General features: G+C 46.7%; 1 protein-coding gene across 1 annotated transcript in view; it reads right to left on the reverse strand.

Moving 5' to 3' along the window:
• Positions 1-18,389: 18,389 nt before the first annotated feature.
• LOC109323185 (sodium channel protein type 4 subunit alpha-like) overlaps positions 18,390-21,731 on the reverse strand; it is a 21,936-nt gene continuing 18,594 nt past the window's right edge. The window contains exon 10 of the mRNA XM_019554637.1: positions 18,390-20,579. Within this exon, the coding sequence (XP_019410182.1) occupies positions 19,393-20,579 (1,187 nt within the window). The 3' untranslated portion in view covers positions 18,390-19,392. The remainder of the gene's footprint in view (positions 20,580-21,731) is intronic.

Below are 21,731 nucleotides of genomic sequence, written 5' to 3' on the forward strand. Positions count from 1 at the left end.
CTGCAATAAACATTTCATGTAGATGTGCCCACTGGTGTTGAAACTACTGCTAATGAGACACGGGAAGTACAGGAGAGAGCCAGACCGTGAATTGTGTGGGCCTGAAATGCAGCTCAGGAAGCACCTGTTTAGGACCAGTTTACTCATTAGCAGCCACAATGGAAAGGGCTGGCCCCAGCACTGACTTAGCACAGACAGCTCTTAGGATGTCTATAAAGCTCCAGGTCCTGGACTCAGATCATTTAATAAGACTCTCAGCTTTCTTCTTCTGAAAAAGAAAGCCTCTATACCTCTTGGCTGTGAAGAAAAGCTTGAAACTATGACTACCTGAGGGGGTACCTGAAGGCAAAGGAAAAAAATGGTATTAACTGCCCCCCTCCACAATATTTAAGCCAGTTGGGATTCCTGGCTTGCAATTTTTGAACACTTTGTGCTGCCACACCAATTCCTTCTCTTAAATGTGACACTCAAAAATCCTTTGAAAAATAAAGTAGTCACTTGACCATTTAAAATGAGGGGAGACAGAGTTAAGGGTTAAAGCATAATGTGCCCCAGGTGCTGGTGCCTTACCAATGTGGTTACACTTTACATCAAAAAAATATTGTTATATGTTGACTGCTCTGATTTATAGCATGGATATGTCAGAAAGAGTTTGGAGCACCTGGCCATAACATGCATTTATTGTGCCCCTTTGACTCCCTTCACCTACTTTCAGTTCCCCACTCCTGTTCCTAGGAGACTGCTCCAAACAATCTACATTTCTTGTTTGTTAGTACATTGACAACAATGGAGCAATGGAAATGCAAAAAACCCAAAAAGTAAAGGCTGAGAGAAAGAGAAAAAATGCTCATTGTTATTAGAGGCCCTGGGCAGAGACCACTGAAGTGGGATACTGGAAATCTGAATGAAGTTCCTGACTCTTCCACAAGTGTGTTGGGTGACTTTGAGTAAGTCATTTCCCCAACCCATGCCTCAGTTTCCACATCTAATTAATGGTGACAGTGGTACTGATTTCCTGTCAAATGCTCTTTGAGATCTACTGGTACTTGTGAACAGCACCTGGTAGTGCTCTGTTTGTACTGTGGTTGTGCCTAGCAGCCCCAGTTCTCAAACAGAACCCCATTGTGCTAGGCACTGTACAGCAGTTAATGAAGTCCCTTCCCCAAAGGGTCTACAGTCTAAGGCTATGTCTGGTGGTTGGGAAACCTGCTTGCAGCCCACGTAACCATAACTCAGCTAGTTTTAGCCTAGCTTGTGCATGTACTGGTAGCAAATCAGATATGGTAGCTACACGTATGAGTCAGCTATGGATCCTGTGTATGTACTCAGGCTGTAATGCTAGGTCTTCCCCGCTGCTGGTAATCAGTCTGACCCAGGGGTGGGCAAAATACAGCCTGCAGGCCATATCCAGTCCAGGGGAGGCGAGATCTGGAGCGGCTGGGGCAGAAGCAGAGGCAGGAGAAGGAGCCGTTGCCAGAGGTAAGGGGAGCTGCTGCACTGGGAGCAGCCCCATTGGTAAGTTGTGCATACTGGCTGGGGCTGGGGCTGGGCCAGCAAGTGCAGGCAAGAGCATGGGCAGGAGAGGGCAGGGCTTGGGCCCATGCAGAGCACTGTAAGGGCAGCTGCAGACCACACTGCTCAGGGGAGCTCTGCTGCATGGCCCCCGCTCCTCCCTTTCTCCCCTCACCCCCAGCCAGCTCCTGGGATCCAGTGTCCAAGCACCCCGCCACCCCTCCCCACACAGGGCAGGGGCATGCAGGGAGCAGATCACCTGTCCAGCTTCAAACACTGCTTCCCACCTGCCCACCCCCAGGACCCCATCCCACATAGGCAGTGTTGGTGAGGTGTTGCACAGGGAAGGGGGGTGCTGACCCTTCCTGCAACAGCTCATTAGAACTCCCTATGTGGTCCACAGGCCCAAATTATTGCCCACTCCAATCTAACCAGTTAAATGCTAACACCAGCACCCCTGCACAAGCTACAATCACACCTTTCCCTGCAGTGGAGATAGTCTTAACAACCTGATGAGTCAGCAGGTAAGTATGGCTAGACAGACAGACAGAGCACAAGGAAACAATGAGACACCATCTTTCAGTATGAACAGCAGGTGCTTCTACCACCCCAGCTGCATGCCACCAAAGGGGCATGTTTGTGCCTGAGCATGGTGTGTAGGTGTTTCCTGCATATCATGCTGTCCAAACTCAGCCTACTGAAATGACAGTTACATCTTGCAATCCCTTGGAAATGTAAAGGGTACAGGGCACTGTGCAGCATGGTCATCACATGTGCCCAGATATCACTTGTGACCACTGTCAGAGACAGGACCCTGACCTGGATAGATGCTGCTATGCAATAGCTCCATGCCCCATGCCGAGTGCAGCATTCAGGCTGCTGCAGTCACCAAACCAAACCACTACAAGCTGTTTGCAGCTTTCCCTCTGAATGTGGGTTCCTAACCCAGAAAGGAGAGGGATACTCCACAGCCAGTATTGAATGAGTGACAGGTTTTAGCTCTAGCTCTAGTATCTCTGGACCCTTTAGGACTAGAAATGGGAGTGTTGTCTAATGGAGCCAACCAGGGGTCACCACATTCAACAGAGATATTTCCAGCATTATGCCTGTCAACTGTCCCTCATTTTGGGGGGATTTCACTCATTCAGAAGCATAGAGGAAGAGGGCTGGGAGGGACCGCAGGGGGTCATCTTGTCCAACCCCTTTCTGAAGGCAGCCTAAGCCATCCCAGGCAAATATTTGTCTAACCTCCTCTTAAAAACTTCTAGAGATGGAGATGCCACAACTCAATCGGTGCCACTGCTTGACCACTCTGTTAGAAAATTATTTCTAAAATTCAACCTAATTCTCCCTAGCTTACACCCATTCTTTTTGCTCTTTCCCTTGTAGACACACAGAATAATCTATCACCATCCTTTTTATAACGACCTTTTTTTGTGTGTGTGTTTGAAGACCATTGTCAAAAGCCCTTTTGGTCTTCTCTTCTCCAGACTAAATAATCCCAGTTCTTCCAAGCTTTCCCCATACATCATGTTTCCAGACCTAATTTATAGAAAGATGCACACACATTTGCTGTCCCTGCTCCCTTGCCTCATGTTTCTTGTTGAAAATGATTTAAAGATAAATACTCCTGAAGCTGGGACTAAAGGCAAAATTTTTTGTCCTGCATGAAGATGTGTCTGTATATCTCATTTCAAGTCTGTGTCATTTAGTATAATTTTACTGCAACTATTGTAAAATGTGTGTGTGTGTGTATGTGTGTGTGGGGAGGAGCAGGGGTGGTGCGGTAAAATTCCCGGCTCTAAGAGTCCTATGATTAGGTGAGAATTTCTTTTTTTATAATTTTTTAAAAATGGTCTTCATTCTTTATTGGAGTTATGGGAATTAAGTAGTTAATAACTAGTTAAAAAGTTAAAGAAATGGCTAACTTTTAACTTTAACTAGTTCAATTATTCAGCTGTCAACTTTTAACTCTAACTTGTTAAATAAAAAGGTTAACTTTAACTTTTTTTAAAGTATAAGCTAAAAGAAATGAAACCTGGCTTTCCCAGAGTTTTTCCTGACATAGCCACTCTTTAGGACTTACATGGAATGATATTTCTTTATTGAAACTCTAGGACTTCTTGTTTAAGAGACAGAGTAATGTGCCTTCTTATGGAATATGGTCTCTTAAGAACTACAAGTCCCAGAGTTCCTTAGTTTATGCTGCATTTTCTGTGCATCTGCAGAAGTCAACAGGGCAGCAAGTTGGCTGCAGGAAAGGGAACAAGCAAAAGCAGGCAGAGACATTGATCACAGTTAAGAGTGGGAACAAATAATGATGGTGAAGCAGATGATAACTTTTTTAATTTTAATGAAGATCAGAACCAGCAGACCAGGGCCCAAGAAACTGAGCATTACTTCTCATCTGTGAGAAACTTATCTGAGATGTCACTTACTATGAAAAAGCTATTCATCTGTATAACACATCATAGCTCTGCCACTGGCACAGATCTTTGAGAACTTGTGGCGCTCAGGCAAAGTGCCCAAAGATTGGAAGAAAGCCAATGTGGTGCCTATCTTTAAGAAAGGGAGGAAAGTAGATCCGGGGAACTACAGGTCGATCAGACTGACCTCTATTCCAGGGAAGATCTTGGAAAAAATTATCAAAGAAACCATTCTTGACAAACTGGCTGATGGCAACATCCTGAGGAATAGCCAGCACGGGTTTGTTGTGGGTAGGTTTTGCCTGACCAATCTCATTTCCTTCTACGACCAGGTGACACATCACCTGGACAAGGGAGAAGAGATTGACATTATACACCTTGATTTTAAAAAAGGCTTTGATCTGGTATCCCATGATCATCACTTAGAAAAACCAGCCAACTGTGGCCTCAGCTACATCACAGTCTGCTGGCTGGGGAATTGGCTTTGAGGTCAAACCCAGAGGGTGGTAGTTGATGGAAGTCAATCATCATGGTGCGCTGTGACCAGTGGGGTCCCCCAAGGCTCTGTCCTTGGACCTGTGCTCTTTAACATCTTCATTAATGATGTGGACATTGGTATCAGAAGTGGACTGGCCAAGTTCACCGATGACACCAAACTTTGGGTAAAGAGTCCACACCTGACAGGATGGTGATCCAGGCCGACCTTGACAGGCTCAGAAAATGGGCTGATGAAAACCTGATTGCGTTCAACACCAAAAAATGCAAGGTTCTCCACCTTGGGAAGAAAAACCCGCAGCATGCTTATAGGCTTCGCAGTGCTACGCTTGCTAACACCACGGCTGAAAGGGACTTGGGGGCCATGATTGACCACAAGATGAATATGAGCCATCAATATGATGTTGCAGCTGGTAAAGTGAGGGATGACAAGGTCAAATGGTCACAAACTTGTCCAAGACCGTTTCAGGCTGGACACAAGGAAGAACTTCTTTACTGTCTGAGCCCCCAAGGTCTGGAACAGACTGCCATCAGAGGTGGTGCAAGCATGTACCCTGAACTCCTTTAAGAGACATTTGGACATTTATCTTGCTGGAATCTTTTGACCCAGCTGACTTCCTGCCCCTGGGGCAGGGGGCTGGACTTGATGATCTCCCGAGGTCCCTTTCAGCCCTAATGGCTATGAAATCTATGATATGTTTTCCGAAACTATTCAGAGAGCTTCGAATCACTTCAGACCTTTTTATTGGTCCCCTGTTTCGAATCGGATGTGGAGATTCGGCCACCAAATCGGGCTGAATAATATCTGAATCAAATCAGCACCTGAAGCTTTGCTCAGCCCTACTATTAGTATTTACTCCTTCCCATTCCCTGCAATTCTCACCATCCACTAGCTCTCACAGCAAGTTTCCTGGAGAGAGACAGTGAACAAGCATTCTATAGCCTTAAGCAAACTCTTACATGTTTTTCCACAAACGAGAAATGATTTCTTTCATTTTTTTTAGCTCCTGAGAGCAGTTTAGGTTTCCAAACTCGCAAATCACTTATGTTATATTGGCTCACCAACTATCGCTTGAGGCACTGTAGGTAGACAATCTCTGCAAACAAAACTAGCAGTATTTCTCTGGCAGTATTTCTCCCTTTCCTATCCAGGAAAGAATAGAGAGTCCTTTCCTTCTGGAACATCAGACCATGGGGTAAACATCATTTAACACACATTAGTCATGTGTACATGAGACGCTACATTGCTGTAGCAATGTCGCTTTAGCTAATTGCTATGGTGACATATTGTCAGCGGGAATTAACCATAATGCTGCCACTCTTGTGCAGGAGGGTCAAAAACAACCCATGTGCTGCTGGGACTGAGCAGTACCAGTGGGTACTATGTAGTCATTTAGTACTTGCTTTAGCCCCAGCCCCTGCCATATTGTTCCAGAGTCTAGAGATGGATGAATTCAGGATCTCATTGTACTAAGACATACAAACATAGACACATTGACTGTTCTGGTCCGAAAGAGCTTACAGCTGAAAAGACAAGTGATAATGAGATGGTATGGAGGAGCTACCCGGACAACCATTGCAGGATGGGCCCTACACTTAGTTAATCTGGAATAGTGGTCACTGACTTGTTTTAGTCAGCCTGGAGCAGAGGAGCATGCCTCTGGCTATAAAGTGTCATGGAAAGTGTATAGATTAGCAGTGCCCAAATTAGGAACTAAATCCACAACTGGAGTTGCAGAACCTAACGAGTAGCATTGCAAACCCAACAGAAAGTCCATGAGCGCTGGGGGGTGCCTATACATGTGTTTGGGGGGGAAGAAGCTGTTTTAATTAGAGTGGTTCCCTGACAACTGTTGTAATTAAAACAGCTCTCTATCGCATATATTAAGCCCCCCACATTTTACAATGGCTGTGGGGGCGCTTTAACTAATGAGCTTTAGTTAAAGTGCCTGTGGCTATTTTAAAATGCATGGGGGCTTAATACATGTGATAGCATGAATGAGTCATGACCCTGGTGGCTGGGGGGGGGCACAGTGGCCGTGGGAGTGCGGCAGCGGCTGGAGTGCAGCAGCAGGAGCAGCAGGAGCGTGGCGGGGGTATGCGGGGGGACTCCTGCAGACACCACCAGCACTGTTGGCGGGGGGGCTGGGGGGAGCATTGACCAAGGGCTGGTGACCACCTGCAGCTGCTATCAGCAGCAGTGGCGGCAGCCAGCAGGGATCGCAGACCGCCCACAGACGCTGCTGGCAGCATCGCCAGTAGGGTGGCAAGTGGCAACTGCCCACAGACGCCACTCACAATGTCAGTGGCACCTGTTTTTGTAGGGGGTGCACTGCCACATTCAGGGGGTGCACATGCACCTGTGTGTACCCCCTATGCATGACAGTGAGGCAACGCTGGAGCGTTCTAATTAAAATGTGAACCAGCATGTCTATAGGCAGCCTGGTAAGCAAGGTCACACGCTGACTGAAAGTGGTGTTGCCAGCCCAGAAATGAGGTTGTTTTGGAGAAAAAGTTGGGGAACCCCCAATATACCAGACTTCCTTGCACACCCCCAAGAAAGACACACACCTTGTTTTTTGGGAAGATGGAATGAAGAACAAAAGATTTTTCCGGAGTTATGGCCACATCTAGCCTAACCTTCAGTTCAACTCACCCTTCCTTTCCTGTTCAGGCTACCATGTTTAACCTTTCACAGCTGAACGGACAGCAGCTCTTGACTGCTCAGCCAAAAGCTGAAGGTGTAGCTGCTTCTAAAGACTGGACTCTGTGGACAGACCGAGGCTTTTGTAAAGAACCAAAAACAATTTGCCGGACAAACTGTTGGAGAAAGGATAGGTTCATTTGCAGAATTTTAAGACAGTTAAAAAGGAGAGTGGGTCATTAACACCTTTTGAGGGAAGAACAAGTAACAGCCTATGAAATCAATTGCCTCCCTCGGTGTGTTGCCTGAATAGAAATGCCACTGTTGCTATCCTGGGCAGAAGAGTCAGCTTCCCTGCTTAAGACATGTGTCCCAGTTTTGGAAGGCTAATTTTGGGGGGAAGGTCCAGATGGTATGTAAATACATACAGTAGATTTTAGAGATCACCACTCATTATCCAGGAGTATCCCTCTCGTTATCTACAACACTGGCTCTCTCTTTTTGGACCTACTGTCTATAGTTAACCCCCAACATTTGCAAAAGCGGGTGGGGGCTTGGTGTAACTCACAAACTGTTTATCATAGCCAAGTGGTCAGCCACTAGTCCATACACCAGAGTTTGAGAACAACCCTTCTGGCTCAGGCTGATGACTGAGGACTTGGAAACAATGACAGCCGAGCTTTCTATGAGCTGTTTAATACAAGAGCTATGAAGCATGTTTGTGATAGGAGGCAGGTGCTTTTGGCAGAAAAATACATGGTGTCACATGTCTTCTCGGTCACTGCACACCTTGCAGCGTATGCAGATGTGTCCTTTCCTGGGCTATTCCTATTCATTGTGGAGTTGGATTTCACTCTTGGCCTTTCAGCAGCTCTAACACAACAAGGGTAGAAAGCCAGGCTGCCCCAACCCTCCCGCACTACTCTGGATCTATTATGTAACTTATCTATTATGTAACTTGAATGACAAGTTACCTCAGAGACGTACTGTTCCAGTGAAAGGAAAAAAGCAAAGCTCTGGGATCCTACTGACAAAAAGGCTCCATGCGCAGGTCTTTTTAGAAGTACTATGGGAAAAGAGTCAGTCAGACACCACCCAGGCCCAGGTCATGCCCCTCTGCCCCTTGCCAATGCTTTGAGAACTATCCTTAGTCCTTCACCCCAAATTGATCTATTCCTTTTCATGTGCATCCCAATAGGACCAAGAGGTCCTCATGCTTGTTCTGCCCCTGAACCCACTTCAGAGTGTCATGAGGACATATCCACTCTGGCAGCTGCCTGACACATCAGGGGTTGGGGGATCACCTGTGATCCTCCTTGTGGGAGATCTGGGAGGCGGTAAGGAATTGGTGGTCTTGGCTGCTAGGGTCTTGGGGACAGAAGCTCAAGAGTCACCAGGGAGTACCAGAGGAAAGTAGGCGAGGCTCTGTTCCCCCGGGCGCCACCTGGGATAACAAGGAATAACAGCCACAAATTGATTGAGAGTAGGCTCAGGCTTGATATCAGGAGGCATTACATTATGGTTAGGGCTGTCAGGATCTGGAATGGGCTCCCAAGGGAGGCGGTGCTCTCCCCTACCTTGGGGTCTTCAAGAGGAGGTTGGATAGATATCTGGCTGGGGTATTATGATCCCAGCACTCGTTCCTGCCCAGGGCAGGGGGTCACACTTGACGATCTGTTCAGGTCCCTTCTGACCCTAGAAACTATGAAACTATGAAGAGTTAGCTCAAGCTCAAGAGTCAAGCTCAAGAGTCAGCTTCTAACCAGCCCATAGGGTTTTGGCAGCTGCAGGATCTTTATTACTATGTATGTATGGTGGGGATCTAGGAGGATGCTGGGCACCTGAGGTGGAGGTCAGTGCTTTTTCTGAGGCATTACATAGCATTTAAAATCAGAAGTGACTAGTAGATCATTTAGTCTGCCCTGTTGTATAACAGGACAGAGAATTTAATTGCATTACCCCTATACTGAGCCACCTCTGAAAGACTCTGGGGTCCAGGACTAAGAAGCAGGCCTCTACTATTAGCCCTTAATGAATGACCTAATGACCAGAATAAAGCCCTCCAGTCATGTGCTTGTCCTGACAAGCTCCCCCTCAAGCATCTCTGTTGCCATTCACTATTATCTATACACAAGCCAGGTGCATGTTGCATCATTTCTCTAAAAGGCCAGGAAATTACATGAGGATGAAAACAAAAATAAGCTGAATCTATTGTTCTTGTGCCATTATTATGAATAAACTCATGTGGTGTGCATGTCCCCTAGGACCAAGTGGCATCACTGTAACTAACCATTGGCACAGTGTGTCCCCTCTGGGACTCCTGTGGCATTTTAATAAACCATGCAGTATGTGCACCTTTGGGACTATTTTCTAACACCTCGTCTCAATTGCACTTCCCGTTTTTGGGGTATCAGCTTTCAAGCTAGTTTCTCTCTCCCTGTGGAACCTGCCTCGGGTCACACAGGGAGTTAGCCATAAAAGGCAGGACTTGGCCCCAGATCCTTTGTCTCTCTGGCTAGGTCTTATAACATAGCCAGATTTCCTTAAGTGCCACAGTACCATACCCCTCAACTGTAATCTCACAGCTGAGAGTCCCCACTTGAGAAAACATTGGCCCTCATGTTTGAGCTGCAAGCATCGGTAGGAGCGCAGACATGAACATGCCAAAGAGTCTTTCTTTCCTGAGCAATCCTTAGTGGCACACTAGTGTGCCATGAGAGTGGTGGAAGCATGCTGTGAAAAATGATACTTTATCAGTATCAGATCTAGCCTGCAGAGCCATGTCATCTAGCCTGTGGGGCTTGCCATGGGTCCAGAAACTTGGCGGTGGGGGAGCAGTGACAATTAACACTGTCACCATTCCCCTCTGCCAAACTTCTAATCTCCATGTGGCAGGCTTGGGCCCCAGACATGCCAGCCCCAAATGGCTTGGTCCAGCCCACAGACTGACCTGGCACTACTTATTTGGCCTGCAGGGCCAATAGGTTGGGCAGCATTGTACATTTTCCGTGCACCCCCACACACCCCACATTTTTTGTGTATAAGAAAAGTGTGCCACCAATTTTAATCCAGAAAAAAAGTGTGCCCTAGGTTTCAAAATTTTGGGAAACACCGCCTTAGTGGACCTCTACAAAGACTGATGGCCCAGGAGCTCCCCAGAGCTGAAAGCTGCTCTGCAGTGGGGACAGTAGATGTTTGCAGGGCACCTTCCCTGCACTGGAGCATGAAGGATGAAGCTGAGTTAGACATCTGGCCTCTTGCTGCGGCCATCATCTTGGTTGCTGCTGCCTCCTCAGCACTGCAGCCTTCCTGAGCAGAGCCCCACCTGCTATAGCAGAGTTCAGGGACCCCTCCATGTAGTTCTCATGGGTAATCTAAATTACCTGGACATCTGCTGGGAGGAGCAGTCAGCCAGGTCTGACTGCTCACAGAGGTTCCTGGCCGAGGTACAAGACCTCCGCTTAACCCAGGAGGTGCACAGTCCTATCAGGGGGAATGCCCTGCTGGACCTGGTCCTGACCACAGGCGATGACCTGGTAAGAGGGCTCTAGGTCCTCAACCATCTGGATGATAGCCATCATCGCTTGCTGGAATTCACCATCCAGTGCAGGGTGTCAAGGGTCTGCAGCACGGCAGTACCCTTAGCCTTAAGAGGGCCAACTTCAATGAGCTGAGGAGATTAGTGGGAGAGGCACCGGGGTCCTCGAGAGTAGGGGAGCTCCATGCCCAAGATGAGTGGTTGTTCCTCAAGGAGACAATACTCAGAGCCCAAGGGGTAACAATCCCAACAAGAAGCAAGGGGGGCAAGAGTGCCCAAAAGCCCCCTGGCTCACCAAGGGCATTTGTGAAGGTCTGATTGCCAAAAAGGAGGGGTACACCTTGTGGAAGGGAGGGGCTGTCACCAAGTAGGAGTATAACTCCACCACTCAGGTCTGTAGGGGGGCTGTTAGGAAAGCTAAGGCAGATACAGAACCAGGGCTAGTGTCAAGGATCAAAGATAACAAAAAGTCCTTTTTTAAATATATAGGCAGAATGAAGAAGGTAGTGTGGGGCCCCTGCAGGATATGCTTGGCAATCTGGTGGTTGCACCAGAGGAGAAAGCAGACCTCTTTAACAATTTCTTCGCCTCCATTTTCTTGTGCAGGGACCGGGACTCCCCTACTGAGATTCCAGATGGACTCGGGAGAACTAAGGTCAGGGAGGACCGGGTTAGAGAGCTTCTGGAGGGACTGGACGTGTTCAAATCAGCAGGTCCAGATGCTCTCCACCCCAGCATGTTGAGGGAATTGGCAGAGGTTATTGCGGGGCCCCTGGCACGGGTTTATGAGCACTTGTGGTGCTCTGGCCAGATGCCGCATGACTGGAAGAAAGCCAACGTGGTCCCCATCTTTAAAAAAGGGAAGAGGGAGGATCCGGGCAACTATAGGCCTGTTAGTCTTACTTCAACCCTGGGGGAACTCTTTGAGAAAATTATCAAGGAGCACATCTGTGATGGGCCAGCAGATGGGATGATGTTCAAGGGCAACCAGCATGGTTTCATTAGGGGCAGGTCCTGTTAGACCAACCCTGATTGCCTTCTACGATCAAGTCACAAAAGCATTGGACGCAGGTGTCGCGGTGGATGTAGTCTTTCTGGACTTCAGCAAGGCCTTTGACACTGTCTTCCACCCCATCCTCATTAAAAAACTAGGTGACTGTGGCATTGATGCCTACACAGTCAGATGGATTGCAAATTGGCTGAGGGGCCTTACTCAGAGTGGTGGTGGACAGGCCTTTTTCGACCTGGAGGGAAGTGGGCAGCGGAGTCCCCCAGGGCTTGGTCCTTGGGCCCGCGCTGTTCAATTTCTTTATTAGTGACTTGGACAATGGGGTGAAAAGCAGCCTGTTTAAATTTGCTGATGATACCAAGATTTGGGGTGAGGTGGGCACGCTAGTAGGGAAGGACAGATTACAGCAGGACCTGGACAGGTTACAGGGGTGGGCTAATGAAAATAGGATGGGTTTCAACACTGACAAGTGCAGGGTGCTGCACTTGGGCAGTAGGAAACAACAGCACACCTATAGGTTGGGGAACTCCCTTCTCGAGAGCACAGTGACAGAAAGAGATCTTGGAGTCATTATTGACTCCAAGATGAACATGGGCCAACAATGCGAGAACACAGTCAGTAGGGCTAACCGGACCTTGTCCTGCATCCACAGATGCATCACGTGCAGGTCCAAGGAGGTGATCCTCCCCCTCTATGTGACACTGGTCAGGCCGCAGCTGGAGTACTGTGTCCAGTTCTGGGCGCTGCACTTCAGGAGGGATGTGGCCAGCATTGAGAGGGTCCAGAGGAGGGCCACTCGCATGATCTGGGGACCATAGGGCAGGCCCTACAAAGAGAGGCTATGGGACCTGAACCTGTTCAGCCTTTGCAAGAGAAGGCTGCGGGGGGGACCTGGTGGCTGTCTAGAAACTCACTAGGGGGGACCAGCAAGGTTTGGGAGAGACCTTGTTCCCCCGAGTGCCTCCCGGAGTAACAAGGAATAACGGCCACAAGTTGTTAGAGAGTAGGTTTAGACTAGGTATCAGGAGGTGCTACTTCACTGTCAGGGCAGCCAGGATCTGGAACCAACTTCCAAGGGAAGTGGTGCTGGCTCCTACCCTGGGGATCTTTAAGAGGCGGCTTGATGTCTACCCTAGCTGGAGTCATTTGAGCCTGGTTTTCTCTCCTGCGCAGAAAACTAACTGGCTATTTGCAGCTGATTGAGCTTTGGAGCCCTGGAGACTAAGTGACTCTTTTCTTGAAATTTTCCTCCCTGCTCCCAAGAAGCTTCCCCCCTCCCCCGCCCTTTTTTTTTTTTTAGAGAATCCTGGAAAATTAAAATGTTTACAGTTCCCTATTACTACAATACAAGTATATAAGGGAAGGAGCTCGGTAGGGGAACGGCTGTGGTTAGCAACCTAGCAAGTGATTTGTTCAGGGACTGCAGACAACCACACAGGTTGTGTCAACCCATGCAAGAGGGCTGTGCGAGTGCTTGAACTTGCCACAGAAGTTGACACATTTTTTTAACTTAATAATGGATCATTTACAGTTATTTATTTTAAGAAATGTACAAAGAAAAATAATTGCTCTAGCTCAATGAATTAAGTTCTTTGGCATTTTTTTCCATCAGCAAACAAGTATGTACAAGCAAAACTGGTTGTCAAATGTAACTGGTTTCCAGGCTCAGAAACTAATGATGTGTGTTCCATGGGTGTTCACATGTAAACACAAGTCAGACTACTGTGTCAAGCAGCAAATATCTCCAGCTTCTGGCTCCAGGGAACAGCCCCCTAAAACACATTGAAATGAAAGCTCACTGCCGAGTTATGGATGAGCAGTAACTGGCTCAGTCATCTGTATGAAGAGATGCTGAAACAGAGAAGCATTGCAAATATTGCAGCCTCCATAAAAATCCTTACACTAACTGCCTGTAATTGGTTTGAACCACCCTGATTTTTGCTCAGAGAAAGTACTTATGGGAACTTGGACTACAATAAATTGCTCATTTTTTGTGATGGAATCGGTTAATGGGGAGAATAACCCAGTAGAAGGGATAAATCTGAAACAATGAGAATTGTTCATTCATCAACAGCCTCTCTATCCATTAGACAATAAGAGATTGCTCCTGGGCTCCTTTCTGCGCTCTGCACATGAAATCCCAGCCCTGGCTCAGTCCTGAGCCAAATTCCCATTGACTTTCATGAGGTTGGGATTTTTCTTTGGAGGTTGCTGCAGTTCTTCACTTAATTTCATGAATCATAGTCACAATGCCCAGAAAAAAAAACAAGCAAAAAAAAAAAAGGACGCAACTGGAAGGAAGAACAATTCTCAACAACATAGAAATCACTGAGGGACAATTTTCTCCTTCAATGCCAAAAGAGACCAGGTCTAGAAATCTTGCACAGGAGTGACAGTAATAAAATCTTCTTATGCCAGGACTTGCTGGCAGAATTGCTTGGTGGGTGTTATGGCTAGTGGAATGGACTCTGCAGCAGCTGCATCCCCTTAAGAATGATGGGAATAACTGATCTTTCCATTCACTAGTGGGCCTGAAGAATAAGTATCTTTACAATTTTTTATATATATATTTCAAAATATTCAAAGGTCAAAAAAATAACCCCCCCCCAAAAAACCAAAAAAGTAATTGAAATCATGTGAGCTCCAATGAAATGCTTCACTTAGATATCCAAGCACTGTTTAACTGTCTCTAAAATTAAGTTAAAGGAAATTGAAAACAAAAAGTTGTTTTGAATTAAAAACAACTCTAGCCTTTTGGCTTTCCTTGACACAAAAAAGTTGATGACACCAAAAAATAAATAAATTGCAAAACATTTTGGTGTCTCCAAATTGGCCCTTTCTCCCTACTCTAAAAATGTTTTGGCTGAAATATGTCACCCACTTCTACCCCAACTGTGCTGGGGGACTTTGTGCAAGGCTTTTTTCCTTAATAAATCCCCTGGCTACATCCCTACCTTCCTCTGACCAGACCCATTAGTCCAGCCTCTCTGCTACTATACAAAGAACTTCTGTGGAGCACAGCTCCTAGGTACTTTGTGGATCTGGACAAGTTCCTGTCCCCATCTCCCACTCCCTCCCCACCTAATTTTGCTGGGTTCCCTCAGACTGTTGACTGCAGAAATACCTGTATCTAGCTTTAAAATAGCTAGTCTGGGTAGAGAGAGCTACTAGCAATAGCAGCACATGGTAGAGTGCTGGCTATTCTATCTTGCTGAGAAGCTTTTCAGTGGCTTCAATAAGGACAAGATTGAGCATAATGTCCTACCCCAGCAAAACACTTAGAGACCCTTAACTTCAAAACACGTCTGCAGAAAAAAAAAAAAAAGGCAGAGCGGCGCATATGGGGGCAGCATATGCCGCTCAAAACCAGAGCCTGGCCAGCCAATGCTGCACTGCAGCTGCTGGCCAGGCTCCAAGCAGCAGGATCACCACTACTGCAGCCCTGGGAGGCCCCCAGGACTCCAGATAAGTCTGCTGGGGACAGCCCAGTGCCGCCCCAGCCTCCCCTATCCCACCTGGAATAACCTGCCATGTGCCAGAGTGCATGGGTTATGGATGTTCCCCAGGGACAACTAGTGGTGGCACAAGGTATGCCGCTGCTAGTTGCTCCTGGGGAATCAAATGTCCACGCTTGTCTGGATGCAGCCAATGGGGTTACTCCTGATGCTGTGTTAAGTACATACTGGGTACGTCTACGTGCGTGCTTTACTGTGGAGTAGACTAATTTGCTCCACAGTAAAGCATCTCTGTCTACACATGCAGCAGTATTAGGCTGCAGTAAACTAATTTACTTCACCATAGGATAGTATTGTTGGGGACAAGTACTATCCTATGGCGGAGTAAACATGTGATTAAACACATGTGTAGATGGTGACTGCCGGGTGCAAATTGCACCTGGTCAGCCCATTCAGCCCAGCTAGCCAGGGGGAGGGAGCCTGCAGGGTAGGAGCCTGACCTTCAGGCCCCAGCCAGCCCCTCTGCTGCCCTCTGCCACCACTCAGAGCATGCGGCTGACCCCTGTACTCCCTGACAGTCTGGGGTTGTTCAACCCTGGCTCAAACTGTCGCAGTCCCAGGCTAGCAGCAGGCTCAGGGGGTCAGCCCTAGGTCCCAGGTAGTGGCGGAGGGTTGTGGAGGGGCTGGCTGCGGCACGACAGTGCCGAAACTGCAGAGCTATGTGGCTTAGCCCCCCCCCCCCCAAGCCTGCTGTGTGCCCATAGCTGCAGCAATTTGAGCTGGGGTGGGGCAGCTCTGGGCTGGCAACAGGTTGGGGGTGGGGATCAGCCATACAGCTCTGCAGTTTTGGCACTCTTGTGCCCCAGCTAGCCCTCTGCTGCTACTCAGTGCCCAGAGCTGACCCCCTGAGCCCGCTGCTAGCCCAAGAATGCTGCACCCTAGCTCTAACTGCTGAGGTCCCAGGTGCATGTATAAATGCTGCACCCAGGAACTGTTTTCTCTGGTAAGAAGTGCACCAGAGTTTATTGCTTCAAGCTAATTGCTCATGTAGGTGCACCCAGTGAGAAGTGTTTTATTCTGATGAATAAATCAGGTGATTGCACAAAGGTGCCCACTCTGCACACAAACAGTGAAGGCACATATGAAAAACACTTTCCATGCTATGATATGTTTGGAAATGTCCATGCACATTGACTTCAATGGAGTTAACAAGAATTTTGCCTGAACTGGATCCCCTCTAGCTGGAGCTGCAAAAGCGAATACTACCAGATCTTTCAAGATCCATTTTTACAGGAGCTGGAAAAATTAATCTCTGTGATAGATTTAAACAAAGTCCCAACTGCCATAGACCTGGCTAAGCCCCAGGGTCTTTGGGAAAACCATTGTTTCTGCTCAAAATGTCCCCGTCATGCTGGATGGTTCACACCTCAAAAACAAACTGAAAAACAAGCAGAGCAAACAAAATAGGTGCACAGACTAGAACCAGACTAGACAGCGCACCCAATAACACAAGGCACAACCTGATGCCAGACAGCACTGCTGAAGCAAGTCAATGTATAGGATAAGGCAAAAGACTAAATAAAAAAATATCTTTTAGGAAGTCCTGTTTTAAAACTGTACCACAGCTGTTTCCACAGCAGAAAGTCATCCTTGAAGGGAAGTGCTGTAAGAGTCTCCCAACCTCAAGAAGAAGCTGTTTATGTGGGAGGTGGACTTGGCCACATGCATTTGAAATGGAAGCAGCATTTCCAAACACAGCCTTTGTTTTATTAGCTAAGGTTTTGCACATATCTTTTGTGCTGCCATGGACTCCCCTGGTGGGTTCATTCAAGGTGGGTGTCATGAACTGCTTGGATAAGAAAATATGAGGGCTTTCTGTGTTAGATAGCGGGTATCTCTCCTCTACACCACCAAAGGTACCTTTTCAATCAGTTCATTATATGTATTCCAGGGCAGCAACATGTTTTTATCACTGGATCTGATAATATACAGGCACACCCTTATAACTGTGGGGAACAAAGATCCCTTGCACCAGAGATTCCCTGTTGTCAAGGTCTTTTAAAAATACATTTCAGGTGTTTCTATAGAGACAAGTCAAATCAGATTTCTTGGGAAATATTCACCATACACCATTTCCCCCCCATTATTTTCCTTCCATATAATCTATTTCCTCATTTAAATGGGAAAACAAAGAAGCCTGAATATAAATGTAGTTTACATTTCAGCTGTAGGGAGCTGAATGTTTTACGATTTTGATAAATATTCAGAAAACTTTAAAAACCAGTATTTAGCCCTGAGAATATATCTGTAGATTTCTCTTATACTATGCAAACAAATCTTTAAGACATAATTGCACTTTTACCATATATAACAAAAAGTCATTAACGCCTATTCAAATATTCAGAAGAAAGGTGCTACCTTTAAGACATTGGAGATTTTTGTTCACAAAACCTTGCCACTTCTGCAATTATTTTTAATACTATTTCACTTGGCTCATCTTTCACTAGCTAACTGAGTGCATTCCATAGAAAATAATAGACAAAAATGTCTTGATCGTGAAACAATATTAAGAAATAATGTGTTTTTTTGAAAAGGAGAACCGTAAACAATAGTTAAATATCTGCAACCTATAGGCCCAAATTCAGCTCCCCCTTTACGTGGTTAAGTAGCATTTAACTGCCTAAAGTTAGATACTCACAGATTTTAGATCCAATTTCCATATGCAAAACTAGATTACTAAGCATGCTCCGAATGGACTCACTGGCTGCATCCAGATGAGTGCGACTGTGCAGTATGTGGCACTGCAGATCTATCTACGGCACCACACACTGCACAGTCAGGTATTCCCTGTGTCGCTACCTTGCAGCATGGAGCTTTTTTTTTTGACTGAGGAGATCCTGGGGTCAAAAAAACCCACACAAAAAAAAAGGGGCAGTGTACGTGGTGACAGCGCATGCTGCCCCAAACCAGAGTCTGGCCCACTGGAACCACACTGGCTCCTGGCCAGGCTCCCAGCTACAGAAGCGCTGTGCCTGCAGTTTCCCTGGCCCCCAGGACCTAGGTAAGGCTGCTGGGGCCAGCACAGTTGCTGGACCCAACCTCCCCTTCCCCACCCAGGGTAACCTGCTGTGTGCCAGAGTGCACGTGGCACAGGGGTTCCCCGTGGACAAGCAGCAGTGGCACAAGGTGTGCCACTGCTACTTGTCCCCGGGGAACCAAATGTCTGGGTGTGGCCACTATTGCTACCTACTCTGCGGCAATCCTATTCTACCTCAGAAAGCAAACAATCTATACTAGCCCTACAGAGCATATCCAGACGAGCGTGCACCTGTGGTTTGTGGTCCTCACACCTGTCTGAGGTGCCACACACTGTGTGTGGTGTGTGTGCAACCATGCACTGCACTACAAATTTGCAGCGCAGTGCCAAAATTTGATCCTGGGAATTCCTGGTATCAAAAAACCTGCAGCAAAAAAAATTGGCATGATGCGTACTCCAAGAGTGTGCAGTGGAGCAGCTGGGGGCTGGGTCTTCTATGTCTGCCCTGGCTCTTCCAACAAACCCGGAAAAGCATGGAGCAGGCAGTTTGCCTGAAGCGGGAGCATGTTGGCCTGCACTGCAGCGCATGTGCAGGAGCGTGAGCAGTGGCAAAAAGTAGCAGCACAAATTTGTGCTGCTACTTTTTGTGCTGCTGCAAGTGCACACCCCCTGCATGTGGGGATGTGGTCATGGAAGGCATAGAGCCCAAGTTTCCTATTTCCTGAGCAAGTATTATAACCATTAGGCTATTGGGCTAAAAGAGACAAGATGGTCATCTTCTGGAAATGACAGCTAGTAGTGGTTTTTCAGTAATTAACGTTTTGGGGGCTTACAGAAGGACAAATCTAGTGCATGTAGAAGCAAGATCTAAAATCAAGGCAAGCAGCACTTAAGGCAACATATATATCTACCTTTAGGCACTTACATGCCACTTAGCCTAAAGGGGAATTGCATTTGGGCCACCGTTACAAAGGTTAGATCATTAAAAAAATTTAAATGTTTCACTTTCACCAGCAACAGATTTCACATTTACTTCATAAGAAAAATACTAAACTTGTTGCACAGGTGTGGTGAATTATAAAAACTATCCCCAATAAGAGATTCAATTAAAAAAGTTAAGATGTATCCTTTAAATATCTGAAATGTGGTAACGTACATCATTAGCTCAAATGTCTATAATCTACAGACATGGATATGAAAGTGTTCTTTGCAGGACGAGATACAAATGGAGTCTTTTCAGGCTGGGCAATGAAAGTAAGATGAAAAATAACTTCTATTATACAAATGATTCTTTCACATTACGTTTCTCATCCAATTTTTTGGCTTCACTGGGAGCACCTGGAGTCTCTGAGCTTAGAACTGGTTTAAGAGACAGGGTTGGGGCCATTTCTACTTCTCCTGTCCCATAATTCCAGTTCATTTTGCTTGCGATCAGTCCCTCTTTCTCTGGTGCTTCTTCCAATAGGGCGTCCTCCTCTTTACTGTGCCTGTACAGGTAGGAGGCTTGTTTCACGGACCGTTTTAGAAGGTACCTGCGGAAGGCTCTTTGGATTTTTATGGCACATACTTCTTCATGTTTTCTTTTCAAAGTTGTAGTGATGGGTTCATAGGAAACCTTGGAAGGATTTGCAGCCATAAATTTCTCCTCCATTGTTTCTTTCAAAGCATCCATTTCTCCTGAGTCACCCAAGACTTCTTTTGTCAGAGCAAACAGAATATCCAAACAGTGGATTTTGTCCCCAGGGACCATTGGTAAATCCATGGTGACCAATTTAATCTTGTTTGGCTTGGCAATTTTCAGTGGCTCTTGTAAGGTGTCAACAAAGTCAGATAAGGTGCTGTACGTGATAAACTGGGTGGCATCTGGATCAAATTTCTCCCATGTTTCATAAAACATCTCAAAGTCATCTTCACAAAGGGGTTCACTGCTCTCCTCTGTAGCAACATTGAAGTTCTCAAGAATGATGGCAATATACATGTTCACAACAATCAGGAAAGAAATTATGATATAGCTACAGAAAAAGCAGATGCCCATAGATGGATTCCCACAGTTTCCTTTCACTGAACTGCCAGGGTTCTCAAAATGGGGGTCACAGTCTGGAGGGCCGCTGTTCAGGATAGGGTTGAGGAGGCCATCCCATCCTGCTGATGTAGTGATTTGGAACAAACAAATGATGCTGTTACCAAAAGTTTCAAAGTTGAAGATGTCATCAATTCCAGACTCCTTCTTCACATAGGCAAAGTTGGACATCCCAAAGATGGAGTAGATAAACATCACCAGGAAGAGCAGGAGTCCAATGTTGAACAAAGCTGGTAGGGACATCATGAGGGCAAAGAGCAGAGTCCGGATTCCTTTTGCTCCTCTGATTAGACGAAGAACACGCCCAATCCTGGCCAGCCGAATCACCCTAAAGAGGGTGGGTGACACAAAATATTTCGAAATGACATCTGAAAGGACGAGACCTAGGGCGGGATGAACAGAAGGTAAATTTTGCAGGCTGATGTAGCTGAGGCGGTGAAGAAATGCAAAACCTACCCTATATACGCTATTTGTACAGAGCATTAGAGAGAAGAGGCAAGGAGATGCAGGGGAGGAAAACAGGCGTTACTAGAGTACATTACATTTCATGGCCTGAAGAAGACCTCTGAAAAATTACTTAAGCAATGCCCCTGCACTCTTCAGGATAATAAACTACCCTTTTCCCCTAAAGAAGGATGCTCTCCCCTTGTAGGATGATTCCTGGATAGCTGTTGAGAGTCAGCATGTGTGGAAGGATATGGGAATAGCACTTGGGAATTCACGTTTAAGAAAGTTTTTTGTGAGTACAAAAGGAGGAAATATTTAGAATGAACATCTGGAAGTAGGGCCAGAATAGCTAGGGACAGAAGTTACACATAAACTGGTTTAAGTGATCAGAAACTGGTTTAAACCTTTAACAGAACAGAAGTTTGGTGCACATAGACCAGTTTCAAAATGGCAGAAACTGATTTAAGATAAATCTGGTTGAATGTAGTATCAGACTTAACTGATTTGGGTCAAACCAGTTTATGAAACTTCTGCCCAGACCCCTTCCTGGTTCAAGTTAAATCACAGTCCCCCAGCATCCCAACATGCTTTGTAGCCCTGGGCTGGGCTGTGCTGTCTACTCCAGAGAGCAGGGCTGGCCCCATTCCTCTGCTCCCTAGCTGGAGCTGTGAGGGTTGGCTCACAAGGAGGTGGGGGTGGGGGGGCAAGCCCAGCTGGGGATACAGCCTGATCTGTGTGTGTGTGGGGGGAGGACTGCCCCACCATGCAAACCACAGTTGGAGTCTGGGGCAAAGGAAGGGGGTTAAATACTCCTTCCCCCACTCAAACTTACTGCTGGCTGCAACTATGGACTACAAATTGCAGAGGCACCCGGAAGGAGGAAGAGGAAGTAATGAACAAATAAAATAATAAAATAATAAAAGGGGTGGGGGTGTGGCTCTCTATGTGAAGGAAAGCTACATGTCCCTGCAAGCTGATGTTGGTGACCAGCATGGACAGCTAGAGACCCTCTGGGTAAAAAGTCATGGGAAAAACGGCACAGGGGACACAACGGTGGGAGTCTACTACAGACCTCCCACTCAAAGTCC

Source organism: Crocodylus porosus, unplaced genomic scaffold, assembly GCF_001723895.1.
Source record: "Crocodylus porosus isolate Cpor-Errol unplaced genomic scaffold, CroPor_comp1, whole genome shotgun sequence".
Taxonomy (NCBI): Eukaryota; Metazoa; Chordata; order Crocodylia; family Crocodylidae; genus Crocodylus; species Crocodylus porosus.